This window comes from Stegostoma tigrinum, chromosome 5 (assembly GCF_030684315.1).
Source record: "Stegostoma tigrinum isolate sSteTig4 chromosome 5, sSteTig4.hap1, whole genome shotgun sequence".
Lineage (NCBI taxonomy): Eukaryota > Metazoa > Chordata > Chondrichthyes > Orectolobiformes > Stegostomatidae > Stegostoma > Stegostoma tigrinum.
Genome location: NC_081358.1, coordinates 88,540,785 through 88,567,141, shown reverse-complemented (window position 1 = coordinate 88,567,141; position 26,357 = coordinate 88,540,785). Strand labels below are relative to the sequence as shown.

Below are 26,357 nucleotides of genomic sequence, written 5' to 3'. Positions count from 1 at the left end.
TAGTTCAAAGTAGTGTACAAAAGAGTATGTCAGAAAGAACATCAGACATACTTTAAAATGATGCAGAAGTCTGTTGTGACGTAGTTTCAATGTTAACTTTAGGCTGAGTGCCAGAGCCATTAGGTTTTTCTGCACAGCTTGAGGTCTCACAGCCACTAGGTTAAAGTTCTGTAGCTGTACCTCCCTCTCTTTCAGCTTTGCATGCTGATGGATAATCAGACAATTAATGAGAAGAATTAGTTTGATAAACTTTCAAATTCTGAAATTTGGGGAGCAGATATGGGTGCAGTGTTCGTAAACAATGAAAAATGTTAAATAGTTGGTGCTTGTCCTGAGATTCTTATCTAAGTGCCAGTGTTCAGTCAGATCTATTTGTTTATTATAACAAGAAATGATTGAATGTACTAGGCAGTTAAAGGATATGGATCTTAATCATATCCTGATTGCAACAATCACCAATTATCTTTTGATGTTCTGTTTAGGTACCATGGAATGATTCTGTCCTGGGTTTAACTGGATAGCCTTACCCTAGATCTTGCCTTTCTCCTTTCACTCATGTTATGCCACCAAAGAAAACGTTTACAGTGACTAAAATCATGCCTGGCACAAGGAAGCTGATTGTAACGGTTGGAAGGCAATCTTTGAAACGTCAGGATTCCTTGCCAACCAACATTCTGGTCTGTGGCCCCTGCTGTTGGAAAGGCCTGACCAGTATTAATCCCTTGGATAAGGAGACAATGTATGAAAGCTAATTTTGTCAATAATACCAAGATTGGGAGGAATGTAAGTTGTCAGGAGGATATAAAGTCTGCACAAAGGGATACCGATAGGTGGTGATTGAGGAAAAATTTGACAGAAGGAATATGATGTGGGAAACTGTGAACTCGTCTCCTTTGACAGGAAGATAGAAAAACAGTCTACCTTTTAGACGGGGAGAGACTGGAGAACAGGAAGTGATCCTGCTGGTACAGCAAGTGGTGAGGAAGGTGAATGGAACATTGGCATTATTACAAGGGGAAAGGAATATGGAAGTTCACACATTTTGCTTTAGCTGAAGCTGGGGAGACCACATCTGGTTTACTATGTACAGCTTTGGTTTCCTTAAGCAAGGATGTAATTGCATTTAGGAACACTTCAGAGAAAGCTCATGCCATTCACTCCTGAGTTGAAGGCTTACCTTAGAAAGAAAAATCGAACAGATTAGACCTGCACTCATTCGAGTTTAGAAGGATCAGAGGTGATTCTGTTGAAACATAGAAAATCCTGAGTGACTTCAGTAAATTTTAATAGGATCACCTGTCATCATCGTAAACTTCAGAGAACACATGCCCAGTTTGTCCAACCTTTCTCCGTACTGTAAACCTGTCATCCTGGGAACAAGTCTGGTGAACCTTGGTTGCAGTCCCTTTATGGCTATAAAATCTTTCCTGAGATAAGGAATCCAAAACTGCTGTCGGTACTCCTGGTGAGATCCAATTCCTGTAGCTGCTGTATACTGAAGCAAGACTTTACCACTGCCATTCTCTCTTCCTCTTGTGATAAAGGCAAACATTCCGCTACTTTTCCTAATAGCTAAGCCTGTGCACTAGTCTTCAGTCATTGACAAGGGTATTTATGTCCTTTTGTACGGTTACACTTTCCAACCACTCTTCATTTAAGTAATGCTCCACATATGTCTTTCCTACCAAAATGGATAACCTCACATTTTTCCACATTTTATTTTATTCTTCTAGTTTTTGCCCAATCACTTAGCCTGTTCGTGGCCTTCTCAAAATATTTTGCACCTTCCTCACAGCTCACGTTTATTGCTTAGTTTTGCATCATCCACAAATTTGGAAATATTTAATTTAATCCCTATGTCCAAATCATTATGTACAGTGTGAATGGCTTGATACCAAGGACCTGATTGTAGCGGGTACTCCACTAATCACAGCCTGTCAACGCAAGAATTCCCCACGTGTTCATACTGTTTTCTGTCTGCTAGCAAATTGTTGATCCCTGCCAGTACACTATCACCTTTCCTATATACTTCAGTCTTTTTCTAACCAGCTTCCTGTGTGGGACTTTTCAAAAGCCTTCTGAAAATCCAAATGTACTACAACCATAAACTTTGTTTTAACAATTTTATTAGTAACATCCTCAAAAGAAAGCTCCCAACAAGATATCTAGACTCTCACTTTTCCATTTGCAAATCCATGCTGTCTGCAACCAATCAATCATTTTTAAATAAGTCAATTTGTGATGTCCTTTTAGGATTGTTTTTAAGCATTTGCCCTACAACTGATGGGTCTATACATCCCCTTTCTTTTCTTAAGTAGAAGGGTGACATTTGCAGAACTCCTTCCAGAATTTAGGAATTTTGGGAGGTGATTACGAATACATCGATCACCTCTATAGCAACCTCCTTCAACGAGCTGGGATATAGCCTAGCAGGTCCTAGGGACCTGTAAACTTTAAGCTCTGTCAATTTCTCAAGTACAGCCTCTTTATACTGATTTTCTTCAACTCCTTATTTTCTCTATTTATTTCTGGAAGATTTCTCACATTTGCTCTGAAAACAGACAAAGTAATAATTTAACTTCTTTGTCATTCTTTAATTTCCCATTATAAATTCTACTGACTGAGATTTTAATGGACTGACATTTGTTTAACCAAACATTTCCTTCCTTTTTTGGTAACTGTACAAGTTTTTACAGTCCACTTTTACTTTTTGGGTAAATAACATTGTGTTTTTGTGTCTTGAAGGCACACAATTGCTGAAGGCCACGTAATAAATCTAATTTAAAGACTCTCCATTGCCTATGTACACTCATGTTTTTACTGTATTTCTCCATTCCAGCTCAACCAATTTGTGCCTTACACCTTCATAATTTCCCTCATTCAAATTTAACACCCCTGCTTTGGATTGAGCTATGTTGCGTTCAAACATCATGTGGTGTTCTATCACATTGTGGCCGCTCATCCCTAAAGATTCTTTTACAAGTTTATTGATAGTCTTTGTTCATTACCTAATAGTAGATTTTAAAATAGCTTGCCCTGTATTCAGCTCATCACCATCCTACGTGAGAAAACCGTCCCAAAGTCACTCTTAAAACCACCACAGCTTTAGTGCTTGTTTAGTTTCCAGTCTATGTGCGGTTGGAAGTCACCATGATAATTGTCATGCACATGGAGTATGTTTCTATCATCTTCTGAAATCTGCTGTGCCTCTCACTACCACTCTTGGTGGCTTATTCTCAACTCCAAGCTATTTCTGCTGTCCCTTGCTGCTGCTTAGCTCCACCTGAACAAATTGCACACAATGTTGTTCCAATCTGAAACCCTCCCTTACAACTACACTGATCTCCATCTGTTATCATCAGTGTAACTCCACTTCCCTTTCTTATCCGTACGCCTTAAATGTTGAATATTCACTTCCCGGGCCTGGCCAGCACGTAGCCATGCTTCTGTGAAGGCTGTTGTATCATAACCACTCAACTCTGGTGACTTCATTTTGTTGTGAATGCTGTGAACGTTTAGATACAGTATGCTCAACTTCATCCTTTCCCTGTTTCCTCCTTCTGCCCCTCCTATAATGAGGTTAGATTTGCAATTATACTGAACTTTGAGGCTGCACTTAGACTGATGTAGGTAGATAGGTCTCCTTAGCTAAGGAAAAAAATATACTTGCTATAGAGGGAGTGCCGCGAAGGTTTGCCAAGCTAATCCCTGGATGGAGGGATTGTCAAATGAGGAAAGATTAAATTGACTGTGTCTATATTTTGTGGAGTTTTGAAGAATGAGTGACCTCATTCAGATGTACAGCATTCTTGGAGGGATTGGCAGAGTAGAAGCAGGAAGGGTATTTCCCCAGTTAGCTCATCTAGAACAAGGAAATAATACCAAGAACTGTGGATGCTTGAAGTCTGAAACTAAAGGCAGAAATTGCTATTAAGAACTGGTATATCTGGCAGCATCCGTGGAGAGAAAGCAGAGTTAATGTTTTAGGCTCAGTGACCTACCTTCAGAACTGAGTTATCAAGGGGCAGTGACTCAGAGAGTCACAGAGTGGCCATTTTTTGAACCGAGGCGAAGGGGAATTTCTTCAGTATCTATGATGAATCTTTGCAATTCTCTGCTTGAGGGGGCTGTGTAAGCTCAATCATTGAGCATATTCAAGATTTCTAAAAATTAAAAATATCAAGAAATACACAGAATGGTGCTGAAGTAGATGATCAGCCATGATCACATCAAATGGTGGACCAAGCACGATGGATTGTGTAATTTACTGCTTCTATTTCTGATGTTCTTCTATTCCTTCACTGTTAGTGAATCCAAATCCTGGAACTTATGAAAATGCTACTGGTATTTTGGGTCTTCCTGCAGAAAATAGACTGCAATGGTTTGTGAAGGCAGCTCACCATTGCCTTGAGGGCAGTTTGGCATAAGGACCCCTGGCCTTGCTGTTGATGCTAACGTCACATGAAAGAAAATAGAGTGCTCTAGTTTTCTCAAATGTTAGTGATCCTTACATTTTAAGAAAGGAAAGCACTTGTCATTTTGAGCTAGCTTTTGCAGATTATCAATCTAATATTTAGCCCTACTTCCTGTAACGGTAAGAGTCCTGTGGTCAGATGTGGATTGCTGCTTATTACTATAACGCTTAATTACCTTCATACGCTCTTGTCTAGCTCTTAACCGAATTAGTGTAACCAATACCTGACGCATTAAACTGACAATCAGCGGCTTTAACAAAGTAAAGAAAGAAAGAAAGATATTATAAAGTGATAACAAAGTGTGGAGCTGGATGAACACAGGCCAAGCAGCATCTCAGGAGCAAAAAAGCTGATGTTTTGGGCCTAGACCCTTCAGAGACGGGGATGCGGAGAGGGAACTGGAATAAATAGGGAGAGAGGGGGAGGCGGACCGAAGGTGGTGGAGAGGGGCGCATAGGTGGGGAGGTAGGGAGGGGATAGGTCAGTCCAGGGAAGATAGACAGGTCAAGCAGGCGGGATGAGGTCGTAGGTAGGAAATGGAAGTGCGGCTTGAGGTGGGAGGAAGGGATGGGTGAGAGGAAGAACAGGTTAGGGAAGCAGAGACAGGCTGGGCTGGTTTTGGGATGCAGTGGGGGGAGGGGACGAGCTGGGCTGGTTTTGTGATGCAATAGGGGAAGGGTAGATTTTGAAGCTTGTGAAGTCCACATTGATACCCTTGGGCTGCAGGGTTCCCAAGCGGAATATGAGTTGCTGTTCCTGCAACCTTCGGGTGGCATCATTCTGGCACTGCAGGAGGCCCATGATAGACATGTCGTCTGAGGAATAGGAGGGGGAGTTGAAATGGTTCGCGACTGGGAGGTGCAGTTGGTTGTTGCGAACCGAGCGGAGGTGTTCTGCAAAGCGGTCCCCAAGCTTCCGCTTGGTTTCCCCAATGTAGAGGAAGTCACACCAGGTGCAATGGATACAATATCACACATTGGCAGATTGCAGGTGAACATTTGTTTGATATGGAAGGTCATCCTGGGGCCTGGGATGGGAGTGAGGGAGGAGGTGTGGGGGCAGGTGTAGCTCTTCCTGTGGTTGCAGGGGAAGGTGCTGGGTGTGGTGGGGTTGGAGGGGAGTGTTGAGCGGACAAGGGAGTCACGGAGAGAGTGGTCTCTCCGGAAAGCAGACAACGGTGGGGATGGAAAAAAGGGTGGTGGGGTCGGGTTGTAGATGACGCAAGTGTCGGAGGATGATGCATTGTATCCGGAGGTTGGTGGGGTGGTATGTGAGGACGAGGGGGATCCTCTGGGGGTGGTTGTGGCGGGGGCGGGGTGTGAGGGATATTATAAATATATTTTGTAGAAAGAAAGGCCAATGGACCCTGAAGATCAAGAAGAAAGTGAGAGTTCAGATGGCATTCATCAGCTTTCTGTTTTGCAGGTTGTCTGAACCAATCTCCTGACATCCTTGCCTATTTGTAAGGCAATTAAATTTATGTAACAATTAATGTGAAATGCATTCCCAAACCTTAGTTTGTATAAATAGCACAACCTCCTTCAAGGTTCCTTTAGTTCTGATGGAAACCAACCAATTACAGACATCCTTTTCATCACCTTGCTTTTTCACTGCTTTCTTTGTTGAAGACTGTGTTGTGAAATAAATTTATTTGGGACAGTCCATCCTGATTTGGTTCCATGCTGAAAGGACTTTTAGTGCATGTGAACCATGGATTTTATAATTTGTCTATGAAAACGTCACACTTGACAAAATTAGTCTTCAGGTTCTTTTAATTTTCCAGCTTCACACCTATAGGCACTTAATTTAAACCCATTCGGCAAGATGTTATCAAATACAAACTAAATTAAATCTTTAAGTCACCTAGTTGCTATTACCTTGTTCCTGAATATTCTTTGGTTTAAACTTAAAAAGTCTACAAACTAGTCACGCTGTGTCATTGTTAATCACCACCCCCCCTCCCCCGCCGATAACGGCTAGTGTTAGAGTTTACCTATCTTTCGAATCTGGTTTTTGAGTTTTACGTTTTGTTTTATGGCGCTGCTTTGTTCCACTGGATTTTTTTCCCCCCTAGCGTTTTGGGTCCCGCATCTATGTGCAGTCTTTCAGCCTTCTGCATATACATTCTCTCAGTATTCACTTCTCTTTTTTTAAGGTTCATATTCTCAGTTTGCCCTGAGAGACCTCGCAAGAAATTGATTTGTCAGTTAAAGTTGAAGTATTGACATTTTGTTGAATCAAATTTATAGGCATCTTAAAATTGAGGACCTATAAGCAAATGCTACTGATAAAGTGCTGTCTTGTATCATTGTCTCCTCAAATCTTAGTGAACGTAAACACAATGTTTCTTTTCTGATAACTTTGTAATGTAACAATATTTCAGTCTTCACAATATGCATCTTACTGACATTAATTATTATGGTGCAAGTCAGAAAGTTTGAGACAGATATTGCAAGAAAATTTCAGCACATCTGGCAGTGTCTGTGGAGAATAATAGAGTTACCGCTTCGTGTTCAGTGAATCTCATTAATAACTGATGGTAGCTAGGAAAAGGGTGGTTTTTATATAGAAGATGGAGTGGGGTGGGAGAGTAAATGTAGATCGAGATAGAACCCAAAGAGGGAGAGAAACTGTTGGACAGATACAGGAGTAGTTAAAGGTCAGCCTGGGGAGATGAATAGTTGCTAATGGTTTATTTTTTGGTTCGAAAATTTGCATGTCTCTTTGCTGTTCCAGCAATCAAAAAACATTCTGCACAGAAATAATTTGTCAAAGTCTCCTTATGGGAATACAGTCATGTGACAAGGGCACTGGCAGACTGCCTGTAGTTTGGGGTTTGGGTGGGTTGAGGTTTGAGCTTGTGGGGTGGATGCTGGGATGAGAGGTGAGTCTGATGTTATTCTTAACAGCGTCTGCAAATACACTTTGAGAAAATGACAAAATGATGACATGAGGAGCATGAACTTCAATCCCTAGCTCAAGAATGCCAAATCCAACTGCACTGCAATGTTGTTTTCCCAACGTTTGATCTGCCCAGGGATCAAACATAGTGTCTTTTCTTACCTGGTGCAACAATTTATTAACATTCATCCACTGATCCATTTTGTGAACCTGCAATTGCTGTGTTAAATTACATGTATTTTGAAGCTTTGTAAATGTTTGCGGTTGGTTTTCTTCACAGGAGAGCTCCCGCCTCCTTACAGCCCAGTGGCTAGCCCTGATGTTGGAGGAGTGCCAGTAATAAACTGTCGTGTGTGCCAGTCCCTGATTAATCTGGAGGGCAAGCTCCACCAGCATGTCGTTAAATGCACCATTTGTAATGAAGCCACGGTAAGAATATCCAAATATTATGTAAGCCAGTGAGTAACAGGTAGCACATTATAAAATGTAGTTTCCCTTGAATATGTATAGTTCTTCCTTTTTTATAAAGGTGCTGAAACTATATTTTTTCCTGTACAACATGAAAAATTTTGTTTTTGTGAATTTTGATTTTATAGAATGTGATATGGACATTTAAAGAAATAAAGGACATGTTGACTTTCTTGATTTTAACATTTTTGTTTTAGTAATATTGAGTAAATTAGTGCTGAAAGAATGCTGTAGATTCAACAAACACTAAAATTCCCTGTTTTCCCATTGATTTTCTAGCGCCTGCCATTAAACCTATAAGAAACATTAATACCCGTAGTCTGATCAATCCAGCATTTCCCCCATGTTTGGATCCTGTAACTACAAATCAGTCTATTCAAGGTTGCAGCGTTTTTGTGTACAAAAAAATTGTTGCTTCGGTTCCGTTAGATTCATGCTGAAATGTACCCACAATTTATTTCTGCGCGTCCACCTTTTTAGAAAAAATATGTTCCGGATGCAAGATGGATACGGACAAAAAAGTCAAGGTGTTTTATTTGCTGTTTATTTTATGCATTTCGGTCAAAAGCATGTCTTCAGTTTGGAATGTGTGGTTTAAGAAGTAGCAAAGAATTGCGTGGATTTGTCAAAGTATCACCACACAAGCATTTTCTCTTGTCAGTCAGTTCCCACCTTGTTTGAACTTGTACAAAATTTGACAGGTAAATCCAAAAGTAATTCATAATGCAACTCTAGTGTCCTTCTAGGATCATGTCCACCAGCAAGCTTTTTGATCTTAGGATAAGTGTATTTATATTTAATTGATCAATTTTTTTGATTTGTGATTGTTTTACGAAGTCAACACAAGTAAGAGAATACTGTAAATGGAGCAATAATTTCATCAGCAGTCATCAGTTACAAACTGAGTTTAAACTGTACTTGTGCTACTTGTAAAAAACACATGATAACACATTTTCTGTAGATGTCCACAGCCTCTTCCCCCCCTCTATCATTAGTTTCTTAAAATTTCTTCTTGAATCTTACTGATTCATTCGAAGGAGTAACATTAGAAGTTGCTCAATTTTAGTGTCCTGAGTTTCAGGAAGGAATAGAGAATAGTGTGCCCAAGCTTGTTCATGCCTTTCGTTTAGGTGGCCCAGTATGTAATGTAGGTAGGAACAGAAAGTTAGTTGCAAATTACTTTGGATGTAAGAAAGATGTGTCTGAGTATTTTCTAACTTAGGGGATGATAGAAACTGTGAAGAATGGAGAGATTTAAAAGGGTCTATACAGATCTAGGAGACTAGAACAAAAAAATGGGAAATTGCTAATGAACTGCTGTTCTTTATTTCTAGGGGATTGCAATGCATAAGGAGTATAAGTTGTACTGTAATGACCTAATGCTTTGGATGATTAGCATCTGATGTGCTGCTTTGTTTCTAGGCAGTGCATCTCAGGAAGGATATGTTTGTTTTGGAGCGGGTGCAGTGTCTGTTTTTGTTTAATAATACATCAGTACAGATGTGTTTTAATGTTTTAAATTGAGACTAGGATGCACAGACAAATCTTCCATTCTGTTGAGTAAAGAATATAGAGAAGTTTTAAGATAATTAAAATTTTTGATAGTGCAAACAAACAAAGTACTGCATCTGATGAGGATATACAGAACAAGCGGGTGAACTCCAAAATTACCATTAGACGATTGAACAGAAGCCCCTTTAAATGCAAGGGCAATCAAAAATCTCGCATTTGCTGATCAAAGCGCTAGGAATATTTCCAAGTTGTCAGTTGCAGTAGCCACATTCTCGCTGCTGAGTTGGAAGATCATGGCTCAAACACTACACCAGAGACCTCACATAAGTTAATGCTTGAATTGAGTACTGAAAAAATGCCACACCACATGTTGAAATGAATGTTAAACTGATGCACAGCCAGCTGTTACAACAATGTAAAAGATTTAATGACGTTATTTGAAGATATGCTCGCACGTTCACGCAGTGTCCAGATCAATATCCTCCTTTATTTATACATTGAATGTGGATGTCTCTGTCAAAGTCAGAATTTATTGCTGGTCCCGAATTGGTCTTGAGCTGTTGGTGGTGGGCTGCATTCTTGAATCGCTGCAGTTCATATTGGGTCGGTACACCCAAATTGCAGTAAGGGAGGGGGAAGTTATCAAATTTTGATCCAGTGAATGTGAAAGGACAATGATCTAGTTCCCAGTCAGAAGGATGACTGACATGGAGGAGGCTCGCAGCTGGTGGTGTTCCCATCTACCTACTACACTTTATCCTTTTCAGTGGTAGAGGTTGTGGATTTGGAAGGTGCTATTGAAGGAGTCGTGGTGACATTAACTTCTAACAAAACATTAAAACTGATTATTATAGCTTAGTTAATCTCATTGCAGTTTGAGGACCTCCTCTTCACAAAGAGATTGCTGCATTCCCAATGCTATAAGAGTACCTATTATTTCCCAAGTGCATCATCTGAAGGTGCTAAGTAATTGCAGACTTGTTCTTCTTTTGTGTTGGTTTTTAAAAGACAAAGAAAGCATTCTAAAATACTTCACATATAGTGAATTACTTTAAAAACCAATCTGTTTTCTTACTGACTGAGCAGCTGTTTTGCACTCTGGAGGAATGGCCAATTAGTCTATATTTGATGGTGTTCAAGGGAATTACGTTCATGGCTCTTTTTGAATGGTGTAACTTGACCATGATCCGTCTCAGTAACTAGAGTAGGAGGCAGTGGTATAATAATGGTCGCACTCTGTGAGTTAGTAATCTAGACCCTCAGGCTAATTCCCTGGGGACCTGGATTCAAATCCCACCAAAGTATTTGGTTAAATCTGAATTCGGCACCAATCTGGACAACGTAACCACTCCTGATATTTGCAAAAACAAACCATCTGGTACACTCTCTTTCTTTTCTGCTGTCTTTACCTGGTCTGTCATAGATGCAGCCCCAAATTCAGGAATGTGTTGAATTCTCAAATACCATCTGGATAGCTTGCTAAATCATTCCTGTTGTGTCCGTCACTACCAAGTGAATCTGGGCGAACCATCTGGCAAATCGAGGCACTGGAAATAACACTGGTAAACTCAGACTTGTTGACCCTGCTGAGCCTCCCTTGTGAACATTGACAACTTTCATCAAAATTGGGTGATCTGTCCTACAGTCTAGTCCAACAATAGCTTGATGTGGTTTGTAAGATATGATTCCATGTGTATCACTATGTCCTGGACATCACCATCATAAGCCTTAAACAAGTCCTGACTCATGATTAAAACAGATGCACCAGAGAAGGCTACACAGTGGTGTGCATTTGGGAGGGAATTGCACAGGGAGTCCTAATGGTATCAGGTTGAACATGGGCAAGGAAACCTGATTACTGTATAGTTCTGAAGAAGAGTTGTAATGGACTCAATGTTAATTCTGCTTCTCTCTTCACAGATGCTGATAGATCTACTGAGTCTCTCTAGCACTTTGTTTTTATTTCAGATCCTCAGCATCTATACTATTTTGATTTTATTTGAGCTCCAGCCAATTTGTTGTCACACTGGTTTGCGTAGGAATAAGTCGAACATTTCTGTTTTCAGGGAGTGAAGACCAATATCCACAGGGTTCTTTGTAGCCTTCATAACAGTGTTTGTCTGAGTCATGGAATGAACTGTACCTTGCTCGATGTTTTGGTTGGTGTCAGTAAACTGTGGGGCGAAGGCCTTGTTCCTGTGCTGTACTGTTCTGTGTGCTTCTGTATTTGAACCTTGAGCTGCTAGTGGTAGATGTCCTGTAAGCGAATTTGATAGTGAGTTTGGGAAGTCTTCTTGCCCAAAATAACTGAATGTCATTGTTTTTGAGTCATTCAAAGCTATCAAACAGCTGTCACAGGAAATTAGAAAGGTAAATGGTATGTTGGTTTTCATCGCAAGGGGTTTTGAGTATAGGAATAAGGATGTCTTGCTACAGTTGAATAGACCCTAGCAGAGATTGCACAGTATCCTGCTCAGTTTTGGCCTCCTCATCGAAAGAAGCGTATTTGCCTTCAAGAGACTGCAGCAGAGTTTCTCTTGGCTAACTCCTGAAATAGCAGAATGTCTCATGAAGAAGGAATGAGGAACTGGCCAGTCTGTCATCTCTAGCTTTCCAAACAATGAGAATTGATCTCTTTGAAACGTAGAGAATTGTTGTAGGGCACATCAGATGGATGCAGTTAAGGTGTTTCCCAGTCAGTATGGAACCAGGGTTCTCAATTGCAGAATAAAGGTGGCCATTTAAGACTGAAATAGGGTGGAATTTCTTCACTCAGCATGGTGACTCTGTGGAATATTGTACCTCCAAGAGATGTACATTCTGAAACAATTCTGCCCATATGTTGGAAAACCTCTGTAACTTGGGCTGATAAATGGCAAGTAACATTTTCACCACACAAGTGCCAGGCAATGCCCACCTTCAATATGAAAGAATCTAAACTGTTACACCTTGCTGTTCAATGAATCCTCCGCACTCACAATCTTCGTTGTGAAGATTAGCCAGAAGCAAACTAGAACAGCAAATAAGTGCAGCCTACAAGAGCCAGTCAGAAGGCAGAAATTCAACAGTGAGGAACTCTCCTGTCTCCACAAAGCTTGTCTACATGTACGTACAAAGCAAAAATCAGGGATTTGAGGGCTCACTTTTCATTTACCTGGGTGAATGCAACCCTGACAACACTCGAAGCTTGACACAATCAGAGTTATTTCCTGTGGCAGTTACTTGCGGTCATACAGGTCTGTGTTACAGAGAAAGGGCCTTCAGTTTGTTTAGCCTGTGTTGGGACAAAACAATCAATTTGGTGTACGTGTCCATAGATCTCTGAAGGTGTCAGCGCAGGTAGTCAGGATGGTGAGGAAGGCATACGGGATGCTTGCCTTCATTAGCTGGGGCATAGAATATAAAAGAAAGAAGGTCTTGTTATAACTTTATAAATCATTGGTGAAGCCACAGATTGGAATATTGTGCTGTGCTGGACACTACTCTATAGGATCCTGCTGTTCATCATATGTTGCCTTGCCTTGTTTGTCCCACTTAAGTAAATGGGATTTCATCGAAGACAAATAAGAGAATGCCGACTTTGCAACTCAGATTTATCAAGATTGATTTCAGTTTGCCATTGCCATTGCCATCAGTCCATCTACACCCTTCTGTAATCTAAAGCCATACTCCTCACTATTTGCCATCCAACTAACATTTATATCATCTGGAAACTTAACTGATCAATTCTCCTACATTCAAGTCTAAATCATTATCTAAAGTTTAAATATACCACAAACAGCAAGGGCCTCCGCACCAATCCCTATAGAACCCCACTGAACACAGGCTTCCAGTCACAAGGACACCCCTTGACAATCACCCTCTTTTTCCTGCCATTCAGCCAATTCTGGATCCGATTTGTCAATTTTTTTTGATCCCATGGGCTCTTGCTATCAGTCTCCCATGTGGGACCTTATCAAAACTCTTGCTGAATTCCCCATAGACTGCATCAAATGCATTGCCCTCATCAACACACCTGGTTACCTTTTTTGAAAAACTCATTCAGGTTGGTCCGATGTGACCTCCCTTAACAAAACCGTGCTGACTGTTCTTGATTAATCCCTTCCTCTCCATGCCCCTTGGACCTGCTTCCAATAATTACCCCACCAATAAGGTTAGACTGACCAGCCAGTAGTTTTCTGCTTTTTCTCTTGCTCCCTTGAATAACACTTCCATATTGACAGTCGTCCAGTGATCTGATAGCTTTGTTGTGGCCAGGGGGAATTTAAAATGATTGTCAATGCTCCTGCTATTTCCTCCCTTGTCTCATTCAACAGTGTAGTCCTGTTGCAGTTCTCAGTTCATCAGTTATTCTTAAACATTTTGTATGGAAAGCAGAAAATATATTTGAGCAAAGTAGTATATTCAGTTGAAAGACAGGATCATGGAAGGAAGCATTTTTTTGTGATCTTTTGAGTCACTTCTTGAATGTTTTTGAGTAATTTAGACACAATCAGTCTGCAATTTAGCAAGATGTGACTTATGATGTCATAAGAGGGTCTACTGAGGCCTCTCTATGTATTTGTTAATGAGTAACATGAGGGAACAAAAAACCACAAATTTGTCAATGACACAAAGGCTGTAGTGTAAGTAATGTTTGTGAAGGCATAAAGTCACAGAGAGAGAGCACTAAGTCAAGTGAACAGCAAAACTGTGGTAAATGGATTTCATTGTAGACAAGTATGAAACATTGACTTTGCACATTCAAAAAGTAAACCAATGCACTTTCTAAATAGAAACAACAGAGATTCAAAGATACTTGGGATCAAAGAATTTAATTCATTAAAATGCCAGGAAAGGGTACAGAAAATAACACAAAAAGCCAATGGAAATTGGCCTTGATATCAAGAGGACTACAAGTCCTCTGGAAGTCCTGTTCAGAATATAAAAGTATGGGATGAATTGATCAAAGTTTAAAATATTAAGTGAACAGTTGGTTAGAAACTTTGACAGTTGGGAAGACAAGGAAAAAGGCCATAGCCTGTTTAAAACAGACCTTTCAGGAGTGAAATGCTTGTACCCGGTAATTAAGAATGTGGGACACTGTTCTGCAGAGTATTTGACACTAAATTGACTATAAATTTAAAATCTAGATTTCTAGTTAACTATTAACTACAGTCATTTAGGCATACAACACAAAGGTAACCAAAATCAAATTATGTCTCACGCTAAATAATGGATAAAAAGCTTGTGTGTTCCTAAGGAAATGACCTACACAATGTTTAGATTGCCAGTATTTCCATAGGAATAACTACTTATAACTTGCGGGACTCTGACGAATTATGTATTTTACATTTTGTGCAATATTACTTCAACCTAAACCAGCCTTGTAAAATTCATAACTTGTCATTAGTATTTTAAGATATTTGTGGAAGAGACTTCTGTTAACTTTGGAAGCTACGTCTTTTAATTAAATGGTGTTTGTTTTTCAGCCAATCAAAAATCCTCCCTCAGGGAAGAAGTATGTACGATGTCCTTGCAATTGTCTCCTTATTTGCAAGGACACCTCACGACGTATTGGGTGTCCAAGGCCTAACTGGTTGGTATGAACTTGCTGCATTTTAGGTTTAGGAATTTATTTCTATCATTGGAGCTTGATGAACTCTTCAGTAATCCATTTTGACAGCCTATAGCTTAGACCAAAGGCCATTATCATTTCTATTTATGCATCTCTCTGAGATTCCACCTATTTTTTCGTCACGTTCTGACATGGAGAATACATGAGAAAATTTCCAGCGTGGGTATTCGAACATGCAGATATCATCCAATGAAATTACCAGCACTTGTTGCTGTCTATGATCTTTAAAATGGTCATTGTTTCACTATCTTGTACTGATTTAATAGTACCATATTTCAAAATGTGTTCTACAGAAAATGTCTTTGCCAGAAAGAGCTGTTAGAAGGTATGCTAGCAGAGGTATTTCAACTAACTAATTAATCTGGAATACTTGTGGAGCTTTAGTTAAGCATTAGAAAATGGCAGAGGAATTTCACATAAGTGTTCTGCAGAAGGCAGTGAACAGAAACTAAACTTGTATTTAATTATTCTTTTATGGTGTGTAAGAACTGCCCACAAGCCCAACATTTGTTCATCATTGCATATTGCGCTGGAGAAAGTGTTGAATCAATTTGCTGAGCCACTGAAGTCCATTTGGTGTGTACTTTAGGAAAGTGAGAGCAAGGATTTTGACCCAGTGACAGTGATGGAACAGCAATAAAAGTTCCAAGTCAGGATGGTGTGTTGCTAATATACCAACATGCAAATCAGTAGCAGGTGTAGGCCTTTTAACCCTTCCAGCAGCCTCCTCCATCTACATGGCTGATCTGTCTGTAATCTTAAATTCACATTCCAGCCTTTTTTGATAACCTCATACTCTCTTGGTTTAGCAATAATATGTCTACCTTTGTCTTAAAAAATTCAAGAGCTCAGTTTCCACCAAGCCTTTAGTTCCAAAGACTCAGTAGCCTCGGAGAGGAAAAAGATTGCCTCATGTCTATTTTAGTGACTGTAGTGCTAGATTCTCGATTAAGAGGAAATCAGGCATAGAAATTGGGGTTGGAGGGTAAATTATAGGCGGTAGTGTTCCCATGAACCTGATGCCCTCATCATCCCAGGTAGTAGAGGTTGCAGCGTTGGATGGTGCTCTTTAAGGATCCATGATGAGTGTTGCGGTGCATCCTGTATATGTTACACATTGCTGTTGACTGTGAGCAGTGGAGAGAGGGAATGCTCAAGATGATAGATATGGTGTAGACCAAGTGAGCAGCTTATTTTCTGCTTTATGTTAAGCATTCTGCATGTTGTTAAAGCCAAGTTCATTCTGGCGAGGGGAGAGTAATTTATCATATTTGCAACTTGTGCCTTTTTGGTGCGTAGGTTTTGAGGAGTTGTGCAGGAATGTACTGCGAATCTCTAGCTTTTGGTTTGTTGTTGAAGTTGCAGTATTTATGTGACAAGTCTAGTTAATTCAGTGGTCAAAGATAAGCCTAGGATGTTAATTGTAAGGGATTCAACATTAGTTTTATGTCAAGGCAAGATCAGCTCAAGTTCCCCCTTTTGGGCACTGTTGCAAACATTGGCATGATCTGAAATGTCTATAATAAAACATAGTGAGGACAAGGTTAACTTAACTAGGTGCTTCTCCCATACGTTGATTCTTTTGCAACTAAGCACGGATCTAATCTGACAGTCCATATTCTTTGTGACCTAGTCAGTAGCAGGATTACTGAGCTACTCTTGGTGATGCAAATTGACATCACTAGAAACTGATATTCTACCTCTGAAAGCAGTACTGGACACATTGGTAATCATTTTCCAACATCTTATAGAATATGGAATGGTTCTAGCAAATTGAAAGGTAAAAAATTGTAACAATACTTCTGAAGGGATCGGGAGATAAAACTACAAATTGCAGCATAGTCATACAGCACGGAAATAGATTCTTTGGTCCAACCAGTCCACGCCAAACATCCCAAACTTAACTAGTCCCACCTGCCTGCTCCTGGCCCATATCCCTCCAAGCCAATCCTATTCATGTACTTATCCAAATATCTTTTAATTGTTAGAATTGTGCTCACATCCACCACTTCCTCAGGAAGTTCATTGAACACATGAACCACCCTCTATGTTAAAAAAAAAAATTGTCCCTCATGTCTTTGAGCCCCATTACTCTCACCATCAAAATGTGCCTCCCTAATCTTGAAATCCCCCATCCTCTAGAAAAGAAAGCTACTATATCACGTTGCCTATTCACGTCAATAGCTGGGGAAATGGCAGGATGTAGTAAATGGACACTTGGAAAATAATGATCTGATTTGACATTAGTCAGAATATATGCAAAAATCAGTGTTTGTTGAACCAATTGGAATTTTATTTAGGGTGTTACAAACCAAATCAATAAAGTAAAATTGGTGGGTGTAGTCAGGATTTTCAGGAGACTGTTGGTAAAATTCTCCACATATTATAGAAGGTAATTTACTGGCATAGATTAAAGATCAGTTCACAAGTAGAAGACAGAGAAGGAAGAAGTGAGTCTTTCTCAGGTTGTCAGGCTTCTTATGGGGTGCCACTATGATCACTACTCTGGTTTTACCTTCACAATGTATATCAGAGATATAGATATCAGGACCAGATGTAATACTACCTGCTTGCTAGGTGGGAATGTGTATTGTGAAGAGAAGATGCAAAATGGCTAAAACAGGGTTTGCACAGACTTAATAAATGGGCAGAGATATAATGTGTAGAAATGAGATTACCTATTATGGTAGGAGGAAAAGATATGTGTTATTTCTTAAATGGTAAGAAATTAGAAAGCCTAGATATACAAAGGGTTATAAGTTGCTGAAGGCTAACCTGCAGGCACAGTTAGGAAAGCTAGTCGTATGTTTGGCCTTAGTCATAAATGCATTTGAGCACAGCATTAGAGAAATCTTGCTTCAGTTGTATAGAAGCATGGGTAGACTGCACCTGCAGTAGTGTGCAGTCTTCCTCATTTTATCTCAGGAAGCATATTATTGTCACGGGAAAAGTGTAATGAGGGATCACCAGACTTGTTCCTGGGCTGTCGGGACTGTCCTCTGAACAGAGATTAGCAAGTTGCGCCTGTGTTCTGTAGAGTTTTGAAGAATGAGAGACAATTTCATTGAAACCCACAAAACACTTAATGACAGATAGTGTAGATGCAGGTAATAATTTTTCCTTAGTCAGGAGCCCAGAAACAAGGGGGACAGAGTAAGGGGGAGTCTGTTTTAGACCAGGATAATGTGACATCTTTTATCTAGAGGCCTGTAGCAGCTCAGACTTTGAGTATGTTTAAGATGGAGATTGACTGACTAATTTCTAAATACTAATGACATCAAGGACATTGAGGGGCTGAGTGGCCTTTTCCTATGTTCCTTGTTCTTTGCCGACATTCCATGATTAGCAGTGAGTCGCCAGTTTTCCACAGAAGGCATTGCTGCTGATTCTATATCTAGTACTAACTCAAAGAGATGATATTCAAGTAAATGTGCAAACCATGAGCTGGAAAAAGTGTTCAGTTATTAATATAATGTTAGCAATCAACTTGGACAGTTTCTTTATTATTGAACTGAATGATATCAGTTCAGGGTCTGAGATTTTATCTGGAGTAAGCTCACCTTTTATGTCCAGCAGCGGAGCCAAGTTGCGAAAATGCTGATAAACGATGATAAATAACACAATGTGGAGCTGGGGGAATGCAGCAGGCCAGGCAGCATCAGAGGAGCCGGAAAGTTGATCCTCCTGACCCAAAACATCAACTGGCCTGCTGTGTTCCTCCAGCTCCACGCTGTGTTATCTCAGACTCCAGCATCAGCAGTTCTTACTATTTCTGATAAATAGTGATAAATGTTTTCAGAGTTGTTAATCTCAAAGTTTAGTATAAATACGCACTGTAATGCAGCATTTGTTTCCCCACAGTAGACGCATAATAAATTTGGGTCCGGTGATGCTGATCCCAGAGGAACAACCTGCTCAGCCTGCCTTGCCAGTGCAACCTGAAGGTACACGTGTGGTGTGCGGACATTGTGGGAATACCTTTCTGGTATGTATGTAGCTGCTATGTGAATAGTAAGATAGTTGTGAGCAATGAATAAGAAAGGATCTGCCAGCTGCAGTAGCAATTAGAAAAGCCTTATCATGAATTACACAATATTTATGCAGTAACTTGCTCTCCATTACATTTACTTGCTTTGATTGGTAAATGTTCGCTGCACATTAAACAGAAATTGGAATGATAATGGAATGTTGTTTATTGCAAGAGAAATGGAAGATAAAAGGAGTGTAGTTTTACAGGGCACTGTTGAGACAGCATCTGGAAGAGCTGTATGTAGTATTGGTCTCTTTTTGTTTAAGTGTACAAATACATTAGAAGCAGTTCAGAGAATGTTCACACAGTTGGTACTTAGGGATTGGATGGAATTAAAGTGGAGAGAAGTGTAGTTGTGGATTCTTTACCTTAGAAGGAAAGGTTGGACAGAGCCTGGGCATTATCTTATGGAGTTTAGAAGACTAACATATAATCCTATTGACACGCGATCCTAGCAGATTTCATGCAATAAAGTGACTTTATTGAAACATGCAAGGTTCTTAGAGGATTTGATAGGATGGATGCAGAAAGGTTGTTCCCCATTCTGGGGATAGCCTAGGACCAGAAGAGACAATCTTAAAGCAAGAAGTCACCCATTTAAGAATAAGATGAGGAGGAATTTCTTCTCTGAGGGTAGTGAATCTGTGGCTAAGATAGATTTTTGTTTTCATCAGTAAGGGAATCTGCATTTATGGGAGGACAAAGCAGGGAAGTGGAATTGAATGTTATCTAATCAGGGATGATCTCTTTGGAGTGGAGTCCCAAAACTGTTCACAGTATTCTAGTGAGCTGACGAGTGCCTTGTATAATTATAGCAAAACCATCCTATACTCCATTCTGTTTGAAATAAGGGGGCCAACTTCCATTCGCCTTCCCTGTTCCCCAGTGAAATTGGACAATGCCTCAGGATTTAAAAGTTCCGCATTTCTGTTCTATAGCTTTCGGCAGTCTTTCTCCATTTAAACAATATTCAGCTTCTCTTTTTAACTTACATTTCTCCACATTATATTCCATCTGCTTAGATGTTGCATGCTTGCTTAACCTGTGTGTATACCTTTGTAGACTCTGTGTCATTCTCAGCACTTGCCTTTCCACCGTTTTTGGATCATCTGCAAACTTGGCTGTAAAACATTAATATACCTCATCCAAGTCATTAATATATATCATAACTAATTGTGATTCCAGCACTGCTCCCTGTGGCACATCAATATTTACAGTTTGCTGCCTGAAAATGCCCTCATGTCTGCGGTCTGCTTTTTATTAGTTAGCCAATGCTCTATCCATTCTAATATGTGATTACCAACATCTTGGAATCTTAATATATTAAGTAGCCTGACCTGTGGTGCCTTATCAATTGCTTTCTGAAAATCCAAATACATTACATCTACTGCTTCCCATTCATATATCGTGCTTGTTGCCTCCTCAAAGAATTAGAATATTGAACCTGTCAGGAATGATTTCCCCTTTATGAAGTCATGCAGACTTTCAGTCATACTTTGTATTTTAAATTTTCTGCTATTACACCCTTTGTAGTAGACTTTTAACATTTTCCAAACGACAGACATGAAGTTAACTGGAGAAACTAAAGTATGTGGGAAGTGTTCCAGAAACTCTAACAGTAAGCTTCAAATTCAGTCAGAAATGAGACTTTGCGAGGCATATTTTGAAAATCAGATGGGTCGTAATACTGTAGGGGAATGTTTAGGCAATTATGATCATTGTATCACAAGGATTAGGCTGACTATGGAAAAGGACAGTGAATAATATAGAGCAAACATAGTTAACTGGAGATAAGAGTAGATCTGTACAAGATAAATTGGAGGCAGAGGTTAGTAGATAAAACTCGTTGAGCAATGGGCTACCTTCAAAGTAGTAGTATTTTGGGCACAGTCAAGATATATTCATTATGTGGCTGAGGTCTGAAATCTTCTGCCTGAGAGGCAGAGGCAGGTTTAATTGAAGCCAGTGAAGGGGAATTGGAGTATCATCTGAAGAGTAAGAACGTGCAGAGTTATGGGGATGAGGCTGGAGAATGGCACTGAATTAATTGTTCATTCATAGAGCCAGTGTAGATATTAAATATGCACACTCCTTTTATACTGTTCACCATTATTAGGCAAGGCATTGCTTGTTTGGGAAGTGTTTTAAGAAAAGCAATATACAACATGTGTAGAAAATAACACATGAATAGTCAATTTGACTACTATTAATGTACTGTTACAAAAGTAAAAGATGTGCTTTTTTAATGTAAAAGGTTAGCTTCACATATCCATCTGGCCTAAAAGCTCGAGAAATTATTGCTTTTGCCATTTTTTCAATAACTCCACTGCTTGTCTTGATTTGCAACTTGTCTGTTGTTTCACCAATCAAATTCTCAAGGCTAAAGTGAGCTTGATATCTGCTGATGAGTGAGACACTATTCACAAATGAGCTCTTGCTTGTGAACAATGTGAATGTGTCTTCTGCAACAGTGCACATGGGAAGCAAACAGGGATGCAATGGCCTAGTGGTATTGTCGTTGGACTGTTAATCCAGAGGCACAAATAATGTTCTAGGGACATGGATTCAAATTGTGTCACAGCAGATGGTGAAATTTGAATTCAGTAAAATATCTGGAATTAAGATTCTAATGATGACCATCAACCCATAGTCGATTGTTGGAAAAACCCATCTGGTTCACTTATGACCTTTAGGGAAGCCCTATCCTTACCTGGTCTGGCTTACATGTGACTCCAGAGCCACAGCAATGTGGTTGACTCTGAACTGTCCTGTAGGCAGTTAGGACTGGGCAATAAATGCTGCCCAGCCAACAACACCCTCATCTCATTAATGAATAAAGGAAGAAAAAAGTCCACAACAGATTTGATTAACTGCACATCTGAAGAAATTGTTCCTGTTTGAGCTGAACATTCACTGAATTCATCAGGGACCTAATCATTTGTCTCGCCTGACCAAAAAGTCAGACTGTATCAGAGAACCTCTATTTGTTTGGGTGGGTAATATGAGTTCAATATTTCCTTGCTAGCCTGTCATTTTAGAGCTTTGCGTCAGTCTGAAAATGAACATAGAAGTTTATAGAATCCCCACAGTGTGGAAACAGGCCATTCGGTCCATTGAATCTATGTCAACCCTCCGAAGAGCGATCCACCCCCCTCCCACCCTAGACAGAATGGGCAATTTAGCATGGCTAATCTACCTGACCTACACATCTTTGGACTGTGGGAAGGTACTGGAGCACCCGGAGGAAACCCATGCAGACATGGGGAGAAAGTGCAAACCCCTGCAGACAGTCGCCCAAGGCTGGAATTGATCCCTGGTCCCTGGTGCAGTGAGGCAGCACTGACCCACCTTGCTGCCCCAACAAAGGTGCACAGCATGGGGCTTGAACCCAAACCCTGAGATTAAGTCTCATGATCTCCATATTAAGTATGAAACCTGTATGATTGTGAAAATAGTAAATCAACAAAATATATTTTGGTTACGTTTTTCAGGAAGCTTAAAAATGGTCTCTCTTGGGGCTTTGCAGATGAGAAAACTTGCACGTTCTTGGTTTAACCTTTGGAAGAATATTTTTAAAAAAACAGCTTGCTAATTTCTATTAACAGGCATTGGTTTAATCCCTGTCCTTTGACTGAAAGATTAGTTTATGGCATTTTTTAAATTTCTGTTTGAGCCTACATTTTAAAAATTGTTCTGTTCTGTCAAATGAACAGAAACCTGTCTACATGGGGAAAAGAAAGGGGAAAGATGTTATTTTAACAAGAAACTAGAAAAGATGGTAAAGATAAACTGGTAGCAGTGGCACATTTGGCTCATTAAACGTAATGTGGAAAATGTGAAGTATTTTGGTTGGAAGAATGAAAGAGAATTTGAACAGAATATGCAATTTTAAATGAGTTACAGCAATAGATTAAAATCTGGGTGTTTCTGTTCTCATCGGCAGGGTGGCTGAGAAGTTCGGTGATTGCAAAAGCTGACAGGTGACATTCAGGAAATCTTTATTACCCCTGAGTGGCCAAGATTCACTGTGCACTGCCTGAGTGTGCAATGGAGGCAGAGTTGTTCATGGCTTTCAAGAGAATATTGAATAACTAACTGTGAAGAAATGTGCAGGGCTGTAGAGAAGTGGGACCTGCTGAGTTGTTCAGCTGACCTAGCTGAGAGTTAACATGGAAAAGGCAGATTGAGTGGCTGATTCCTGTGTTTGCAGTATTCTATGATTCTAGAGAGCTGGTGATGTACAAAAAATCTTTGACGATGATTCTACAAGTTGAGAAGGATGTATAGTCTTCCAGACTGCACCTTCTTGGAGAGGGTGCACAGGAGATTTATTGTAATGTTGTCAGGGAGTGAAAGACTTCAGATGCGCTGCAAGACCAGAGAAACTGGAACAGATGAGAATTTAGATGTGTTCAAATTTGTTAGATGTTTTTGCAGAGAAACTGTTTACGTTGGCTCAAGAATTAGTAACCAGAGAACATGACTGACAAAAGAGCAGGGAGATGACTTCAAGCCCTGAAGGAGAGTAATACCTGAAACATTGACTTCTCCTTCTCTCCAAGTGGGGTCCGACTGGGGAAGCTGTTAGGAGTGGGTGAATTGCCGAGTGCCTGACAGATCCCTGGAGTCAGGAGGCAGCAAAACCACCTTTACCCACCTCACCACTACCACCACTGCCAATATAATTCTAGCGCAGTTTGCAAATCTTTGTCAGGCAGCAGTAATACTTAGAAATGAATGTACTAGACTTCCATTTTGAGAGATACAAATTGAGTTGAACCAGTATGTGACACTTGCAAGTTTTCTGTTTTTGACTAATGTTAAAATGTAGCCTCATCTTCAGGAGATTCGCTAGCATTCTTCTGAATGCGGATAGGACAATGCTGCGGGCCGTCCAGATAGCCCACCCTACTGCATGTTCTGCCGCACTGTCCTTGATTGGACAAAGCTCCCAGAGGCAGCCTCCCACCAAGATTGTGGACCCAGCCAACCAGAAGACATCAGCATCAGCACTTGGTCCCTACTTCTGGAATTCTTTAAAAGTGGTTAAATTGGGCCCTCAGAGTCTCACAATCCATTCATAATCTGAGTCATTTAGTTGAACAATTCCTTTCACTGGCACTGAAACAACTTCTGTTACATCATGGGAAAATTTCTGTGAATGCCCATGTCAAATCAATGATGTTGTAGTTGGAAAATGTATCAGGCATTTTTCCTTAGAAGGGAATGGAGGAACAGGAAGATTTAAGGCTTGAGAAATGGAAAGCTGTTGGTGATCTCTGGAGACATTGTAGGGGAAAATAAAGAGTTTTGCCTCTGACCTGGTTTTGTTTTGTTTTGTTTACAGTGGATGGAAGTTAGGTTCAACACTCTGGCAAAATGCCCACACTGCAAAAGAATGTAAGTTAAAATCATTTTATGGAAAATGTGATTCTGGTGTCTTATCAACTACAGTTGTTTTATTTTCAAACCATTATTGTCTGCTTTGCATATCTAAAGTTGGGAGATCCTTTTTTTTCCCCAATAAAAACAATAAGTATTGAAAAGATATGAATGATTTTTATTGCTCACTTACCATGGCTGTTTGCTCACTAGAAAATGACAAGAATGGTTTCTTTTGTAATGGAATTTAGCTTGAATGATTGCTAAAGGCAAGGGCTACATTTCAGCCTGTTTGGAATCGATGGGATAATATTTGGTTCATTGTAATTTGCTGAGTTCTGATATTATTGAGCTGTGATGGTCTAATCACGAGTTTTGAATGATGGATCCTCAAAGGAAAAGGCACATTTCTTTCTCCCCTGCCTGTGCACAGTCTGTTTTGCTATTTCAGGGTTGATTGTGTGAGTGATAAAATGGCCATTTAATTATTTCAGTAGACTGTGCACAAACGTGAGCTTGAACAGCTGTCCACGTTAAAAGTTGTTCAGTTTAAGTAGTTATTAGATCTTGGAGCAAGCTGATTTGCAATGTTGTTTTGTTCAGAATTTTGTATAGTTGTTTTACTAGAAATTTCGTCCCCCTTGTGGGTTTACGAAAGTCGTCCTGAGACGGGTTGGGTAATAAACCTGGAAGACTCTGATTTAACTTGGTTTCTTGGGCTTCAGTCAAGCTGGTAATTGAAATGAGGCAAGCACAGCTTCGTAAAAGGTGGGTGCTTTCACAGAACAGCTAATGGAATAGGAAGAATGGGAGTCCTGTCCCTTTTGCTCCACCTCCTGGCAGCCCCACATTTACACAAATGTAAAAGCCATCACGATTAGGAATACGAACCTCTTCCTCCTCTTCCCCTTCTCTTCTCTCTTCCCCCCGCCCCCCACCACCCCAGTTAGAGTTATGGATTGGCCTAACCTGGCTTCATGGCCTGCTTTGGGCACAGCCCATCTAATTAACTGCCCTCTGGACATTGAACCGATCGGGACCGAAACAAAAGCTAGAATTAACAAGCATGTGAAAAAACAGACTTGAGGGCTTTTCACTCAAAGCCTTCCCTGTTCTTCTGATCAATGGGACATGTTGTTTAAGCATCCAGAGTAAGGTTTCTGGTGTGACTTTCTTGTTACTGCATTTTTAAGCATTTTCACATTTACACAATTGGACTATACCTGGTAGTTAACATCTGCAGTTCTGTTGATTTTTTATTCTTGGTAGTTTCCTGTGATAGACATTACAGCAGCACTATACAAGCAGATACCCTGAAAATGTTCACAAATACTGTCAGTCTCAAATAATTTGCATTGCACAAATACAAACTGTCATTGAAGCTGTAAAGACTTACAAATGTCCAAACTATGAATAGCATTCAATGTATCAAATATGTTTCCAACATTAAGTGTTTAACAGACAAGTAAGTATGAAACAACAAGGCATGGTGAAGTATATAAAGATATATTTTTGTAATGAATGTGTCCCTAAGCATACAGAAGGTTAGAGGAGGGGTCTCTGTGTCTCTGTGCCACTGATTGCTGGGTAAAAGATAACCTTTACACACAAACCAAGAGCTTCAGTCGGTTGATGAAATGTTTAGAGAATTTGGTGGCATCAAATTTGGGTGGGTATGCACGCAGATTTCATGAAGTGGTTGTCTGAAATTGTGCAGAATATTTAAGTTGTAGAGAGGGGAAAAGTGAAATTTATTTTGTCAGGTTCAGAGAGAAAGAGAGGGAGATGATGTGTTTTCCCTTTGGTATATTTGCTTTTGTTTGGTTTTCAGTTTTCTCCTGTTTACCTATCCTTTGGTGTCTTGCTGATCCTTGCAACTTTCCACAGAAGATGAAGATTTGAAGTAGAAAAGATGGTAAATGTTTTTGTGATCTCCCTTTTAAAGTTCTCAAGACTCTTTGAATAGTTCCTG

At 40.0% G+C, this 26,357-nt stretch overlaps 1 protein-coding gene across 1 annotated transcript in view; it reads left to right on the top strand.

The window, feature by feature from the left end:
- Positions 1-26,357, top strand: part of pip4p2 (phosphatidylinositol-4,5-bisphosphate 4-phosphatase 2) — a 63,328-nt gene that overhangs the window by 15,344 nt on the left and 21,627 nt on the right. Inside the window, exons 2-5 of the mRNA XM_048528479.2 lie at positions 7,657-7,805; positions 14,828-14,934; positions 18,835-18,958; positions 24,351-24,403. Coding sequence (XP_048384436.1) covers positions 7,657-7,805; positions 14,828-14,934; positions 18,835-18,958; positions 24,351-24,403 — 433 coding nt within the window. The remainder of the gene's footprint in view (positions 1-7,656; positions 7,806-14,827; positions 14,935-18,834; positions 18,959-24,350; positions 24,404-26,357) is intronic.